This window comes from Egretta garzetta, unplaced genomic scaffold, assembly GCF_000687185.1.
Source record: "Egretta garzetta isolate BGI_Z169 unplaced genomic scaffold, ASM68718v1 scaffold451, whole genome shotgun sequence".
Classification (NCBI taxonomy): Eukaryota; Metazoa; Chordata; class Aves; order Pelecaniformes; family Ardeidae; genus Egretta; species Egretta garzetta.
In genome coordinates, this window is record NW_009258552.1 from 429,442 (window position 1) to 435,855 (window position 6,414).

General features: G+C 46.2%; 2 protein-coding genes across 3 annotated transcripts in view; one reads left to right on the forward strand and one right to left on the reverse strand.

Moving 5' to 3' along the window:
- CARD19 (caspase recruitment domain family member 19) overlaps positions 1-3,580 on the forward strand; it is a 34,446-nt gene extending 30,866 nt beyond the window's left edge. For both annotated transcript variants that reach the window (XM_035903342.1, XM_035903344.1), the window contains one exon: positions 3,495-3,580. In XM_035903342.1, the coding sequence (XP_035759235.1) occupies positions 3,495-3,550 (56 nt within the window). In that variant the 3' untranslated portion in view covers positions 3,551-3,580. The remainder of the gene's footprint in view (positions 1-3,494) is intronic.
- Positions 3,581-4,692: 1,112 nt separating this feature from the next.
- The window catches only part of NINJ1 (ninjurin 1), a 13,668-nt gene continuing 11,946 nt past the window's right edge, over positions 4,693-6,414 (reverse strand). The window contains exon 4 of the mRNA XM_009647905.2: positions 4,693-4,779. The gene's annotated coding sequence lies outside the window, so the exon portion shown is untranslated. The remainder of the gene's footprint in view (positions 4,780-6,414) is intronic.

A 6,414-nucleotide genomic window follows, 5' to 3' on the forward strand; every position in this document is an offset into this window, starting at 1 on the left:
CATGCTCCAGCCCCTCCATGTCCTTCTGGGAGTGAGGGGCCCAACCCTGAACCCAGCATTTGAGGGGCGGCCTCACCAGTGCCCAGCACAGGGACACGGTCACTGCCCTGCTCCTGCTGGCCACACCATTCCTGATACAAGCCAGGATGCCGTTGGCCCTCTTGGCCACCTGGGCACACTGCTGGCTCCTATTCAGCTGCCTGTCGACCAACACCCCCAGGTCCTTTTCTGATGGGCAGCTTTCCAGCCACTCTTCCCCATGCCTGTAGCATTGTGTGGGGTTGTCACCCTTTTGACTCTGGTCCAGCCTAGTTGTTCACCTGTGAACATTGAAGGGCTGGAGCAAAACCTCTGTATGATACAAGGGTGAGCGGGTTCCTCCCTTTAAGGAGCTGAGCTTGGCTCCTCTCCTGCTCTTCAAAAAGCTCAGCTGTAAAGCAGCGACCACTCCTTTTTCCAGGGAAGAACGAGAGCCTGCTCCTCCGACATGTAACTTTCCAAGGAAAAGGCAGTGGGAATTTGGCACACAGCAAACTCCCTTCTCTTTTGCATGCTTCCCAGAGGGTACTTAGCTCGAGTGTGGTAGTTCCTGAGATGGTGTTTGCCTACTTTTCAAGACTTTTGCCCACGGTGCCTTGTGCTGTTGTACAGGAGAACATCATCTCATTTCCCATCACCATGGGAGGTTTCTTCCAAGGTACATACGGTCCTCTGGGGTAGTTCCTTGGGGCAAAATCTGTGTGCGCACATACTGGTGCTGCTGTCTTTACAGTGCTTGAACTTTGCTTGCAGGTCATTAAATTTCTGTATATTTAAATGATGTTAGCCATGTTCATTTCTACTGGAAAAAGAGGAATTCACTAAGAGCTGCCATCTGGTGGTATCTGGGGTACCAGTTGTTTCCGGACTTATTCTAAGGGCAATATCTGCGCTCTTCTTCCACAGTATCCTTCCCTGGATGCTGGTGGAATGCTGATAATGCCGACTGCCTTGCCTTGAAAACGATGCAGGCCTCCTTCCCCGCTGCCAGGTCATTTCCCCACAGACAGCATAGCAAAACTGCTGGGAGTATTCAGAAGCTCTTGGTTTATTATTTTTTAATTTCTTAATGGAAGTGTAGGGCCTGTGGGGTTGGCCATGCAAAGATGGGAGGCTCCACCTATCACATTTGGATATTCTCTTTCCATATAAAACCTGCACATCACTTCTTTAAACACAAACCACTGTCATTTAGAAGCAATGCGGCTTTTTCCTGTACGCCAACAACTGAGGAGGAGAGCCTGCTTCTTTTCAGCCTCAGCATATGGCCTACGCTGCATCTACCCTTATGGGAGATGGGATGATTTATTTTCAAGGAGTGGTGTGATTAAATGTGCACGTCATCACAGGTATGAGTTATACAACTGACAATACACCATCAGTTTTCTTCTAAGGGTTCCCACTGCCCTGCACTAAGTAAAAGCTCTTTCAGTAGCGCCTGTTTCTGGTTTGACAAAACTGTATTGTAGAACAAGCACCAGCTCTTAACATTGGTTTTGGGGTTTTTTTGGAAAACGAATGGTAAAATGGCACATAAATTGGTGCTACACAGAGCATTTCCTGAATCAGATAAAACTTACCATGGCACCTCCCTTGGTAAGCTAGAAAATAAGCGGAGCTTAGTGTTTGGCTTCTGCCACTCGTTTCTCATAACTCTTTGTAAGCATCTGAATGATGCAGGTTCTTGCATTTCTTCCACCTGTTAACAACAAAAGAGCATCCAAGCTTTCAGGGTAACACATACGAACAAGCCCATGCCTGGACTCAGGAGATGAGTGCAGAGCACTGGCGCCTCTGGTACAGGGCAGTGCACCCCCCAGTCAACCAGTACCTACACCAGCACCCACACCAGCACCCACATCCACACCTACAGCAATGCGTGGTTGGCAGGGCGCAGTGCTACTCGCGGGAGGACGTGGCAGAAACCAGGATAAATCATTCATTAGAATAGATCAAAACAAGCGACCAAAAGCTTCCGACCAATAGTCGAGGGGAAAGCAGCGACCGGGATCATGCCCTCTGGTTCAGCCTGCTTTATGCAATGCTCAGCTTCAGCAGTGACCTGGTTTAGAAGACAAATACTTAAAAGTCCACTCCTTTGATACAGTTGTCGCCTTATCGGTAAGTACAGCTACACTGGGAATTTCAACCCGGGCAGCCCGAGGTGCTGATGGGGCTGATGAGAATGGCCGGAACAGCGCGGGTGGCGCTGACTCCGCTCAGCAGCTTACGAAACAGAAGGAAACGGATGACCTGGCGCGAACCGTTTCCTGAGACCACCCGTAAAAATTCATCTCGCTTCATTACTGGTGACCTCTTTTTAAGTGAAATGTTTGCCTACAACCAAGAACTCCGGAGAAGCACAGCAAACTGAAGAAGCATTTAAACCAATGCACATGTTTTCTGCCCCTAGGAGATACACGCTAGGATTTTAAATAAGCACCTGACTTAAAAGAGTAATAAACATGTGATTAAATTATTTATACTTGAAACCAACTTGAACATGCTTTTGTCTGCTGAAAAATAGATGATGTCTGAAGGCTTCAGAGACCTGAAACACAGATTGCATGTCTGAGGACATTCTGCAAACCTTACTTAATCACAAGAAAAGACACGGCACTAAACCATTACCCGAACTGGGCCAAATCACCACCACCTGTAAACACAGTAAACATCGGCAGAGCCTGGGTGCCCGTTTGCATCTGCCTTCAGGGTAGTGAGGACAAGTCAAACTGTGAGAGGATTCGCTAGGTGCCAGAAACACATTTCTCCTGATTTTTATGTCTTGCTTAAAAAACTAGAAAAACACAAGTGTGGCAATGAAAAATGCCTACTGTTCACACTCAGGTTGGAAGTAGCTAACTTTGGGTGGGTTATGTATTCAGGAGAACACAAAGCAGTTGCTTCAGGCATCCAGCTTCAATACCGTGCTCCCCGTACGGAAGCGAGGTAGGTGCCCCCAGAGAGCCGCTCCAGGCCGAGTCAGCTGCACGGACAGGCACATACACCAGTGAGTAAAAAGGCAGTACGTTCCAGAACCTTACCAACATCACTGCCCAGTGTGGAGCCACAGATAATTTCATCCTTGGAAGGATGCCTGCAGTCACCTATTTCCTCCAGAAGAAAGGTTTTTAAGGTTTTCAGCACTGCTACCTGGCCAGCCAATTTGCTACGCTACTGCACCGAAGCAGTGGTAGCACAAGTATGTAGGAACAGTGTTTCAACAGTTTGCTGGATCGTACAAAATAAATATGGAGAATTGTCCTGAGTGCCTCAGTCAGAACTTGTTCTGAGCCACATTCGAACTACTACAAAATGCACAATTAAAACCATTGCTAGGTACTGATTAAATACGTGTTAAGTTGGAAATGAAGCAACAGAAGACAAATTAAAAAATAAAATAACGTCTATTGTATTACGAATCACACAAGTTTCTGATTTGTTTTCTCTTACAGATTCGGAATTCTTACAGAACACATCCATGAAGACATGGTTCATTGACGGGCCTTGAGCCATAACTGAAGAGATGAGACACATGGAAGTCAAACTTCTATTAATAGGTGCAAGAGAGCATTTCAAAATTAATGGTAAGAAAATGCGTTAGTACAAATCTGCATCTGCAAATAAGCACACTCGAGAAAACTGGGGGTTTTCTGATTGCAGATGTGATACTTTGGAAATAAAAAGGCTGAAATGTTTTTGTTGTAGAAATTTTTATAACCTCTACCGTTACTAGCAATAGCATATTTAGAAAAAAGTGTCAGTCCCTGAGCCAGCAGGTAAGAACTTGGAAGGTATTTATATCTCTATATTTAAAAATAAAAGTTAAAAAAACAGTGATCCTTTTAGCCATGAACTTGTAATAACACAACTGCAGCAATCAATCCTGGGAAGAGAAGAGGGAAAAGTAAGCTACAGAGGGATAAACTTCTTCCAGTTTGCCCCTTGACTTGCTGAGAGTTGCTCAGTGCCAGTTTAACTGGCAAACCACCCTCTACCCTCTCGTTTTCCAGTTGGGCCTCGAAAAGTCCAGAAATACATAAAATGCACAGAATGTGGAGCAGGGAGGTTGACAGTAAGAGACTATTAGCAATTTGGTTATTTGCGTCTGTGCACAAAGGAGAAGGAAATTTTATGTGTGGTCCTGAGATGAAGAAACAGGAGAAACGACCGCCCGCGAGCAAAACTGGCCAAAAGGTCCCCTGCTGTTCCTGTTTGGCTTGGCTCTGCTTCAGCGGGAGCAGAGAAAAGAAAACAAAGCAGAGCTGCCTTTGTACGCCGCAAAGGAAGATCACTGCTCTGCTATAGAGGTTTGGTGCCGAGTGGGCGAAATACAGGACAACGTGCCCACGCCAGAACCAAAGGCCTGCCATTTCTTACCATGCTGGAAATGAAAAACTGCCACAAAACCAGAAGGCACGGACAATGGGAAGGCCTGCGAAGTGCCACCCGTTGGTATTGCCTTGTTTGATGAGATTATGCCACGTCTCTGAAAAGTAATTAGTTTCTACAGAAATTGAAATGCTAATATTCCAGAACAACAATGTCCTTGGGTCAAAATCACCTTTTCCTGAGACACCAAGTAGTTTAAATATTAACACACTGGAAAATTTTAGGTGCACGAATGTGTTGGTTGTTGGAAACTTGAGAAAGCTGCTGAGTATGTCCAGCTTCGAAATGTCCAAGTGTAACTGGCTCAAGTGCAAATGGCATCTGCGGAAGAATGAATGCTTCAGGTCCCTGAAACAGAAAACAAAGATACTGAGATGTTAGTGATACGGGAATTATAGTAAATGACAAATTTGCCTTAAAGGGAGAATTAAATTTTGCTTGGAAAAATGTGTGTAACAGTGAAGGTGAAGCCAGAAAAAGGCGACCGCTCCCTTCTCGCAGGCCTTTGAGGAGGTTGTGGCAGCGAACACTTTTTCAAGACTTATTTTTCAAGTGACATTTGGATGACCAGGTATTTTTAGCAAGGGCAGTATGTGCAAATGAGCAAACCACAGAGGCAGTGTTCCAAAGCAACGAAGAACTTCCACATTTAACAAGTGTGGAGCAAAAAACCACAGGTCCCAGACATCTGGCCATTTTATTGAGAAACTGCATGTGTAAGAAGCATGAAGGCAGGATCCCACAGCTGCTGGTTTTGTACAGATGTAAGCTTGCTTTAAACATCCTTTGGTCTTGCCTCTACTTGAGGTCACATAAACCAGCTACTGCTTCTCCTTTATTGAGGCACTGCAAGTTTAATAAACCAATTTTAGCAGTAGATAACCGTCATGTTTGTGTATGTGAATAAATACTCTGGCTGTGCTGCCTGAGCCAGTAGCATCCACCAGGCAGAATGGTGTCTCATGCTCTCATGATGACCTCAGTCAAGTTACATGTGAACTTGTTTCTCATTTATGACCTAGCTTTTGAACTAAAGATTACACAATCCATGTCATAATTAAGCCACAAAACCCTTTGGACTGACAGTTCATGGAGAGCAGAAGGCATAGCAGAGGAGAAACTCCATCACAAATGCTGTGAAGAACCAGGCAGTGCCAGCTAAGCAGTAAGACATTGCACAAACCTGTCCATGTTTCCATGAGACTTAGCCATGTGTGTGTGTGAAGGAAGGGGAAAGGAGACAAAGTCCATGGACAGGAGGGAGAAATTTGCAGGGGGGTGCACTTGCGCATTTAAAGAGCTAATGCAGAGTAATGTTCAGAGGCCAGCCGGGCAGGTCAGCGCTGCCCAGTGCTGAACTGGCTTGTTCCACACAAAGCAGAAGTCCTGCAAACCCTGTAAGAGCTGCAGGGCTCTTCAAAGCGCTTCGGTATTGAGTTCTGCCACAGAGAAATACAGTGGTCGTGTTGGGGAAACACTGCAGAAGCAACATCTCCTAAAAGCCAGCAAGAGAGTGAAAAGGGAGCAGAGCTGGCACTGGCGCTGGGGAGACTGGGCAAGGCACCTTGTCACAAGAACACAGTACTGGCAGAGAAACAGCAGGCGAGAGGTGGGTGAGCTCACCCATCCTGTGTTCTGGTAAGGCAAGGTGTGGGGTACCTACCGCCAGGCTATTAGCTGACTTCTCAGTACACCATTATATGGAGGCACTGACGGGCTCGGGATTGCACTGTCAACTCACCCTCCTCTCTATTCAGCACACATCAGTGTGAGAGGCAAAATAGAATCATAGAATCATAGAATGTTTAGGGTTGGAAGGGATGCCTAGAGGTCATCTAGTCCAACCCCCCTGCAGTGAGCAGGGACACTGCTAACTAGATCAGGTTGCTCAGAGCCCCATCCAACCTGGCCTTGAATGTTCCCAGGGATGGGGCCTCCACTACCTCTCTGGGCAACCTGTTCCAGTGTTTTACCACCCTCATT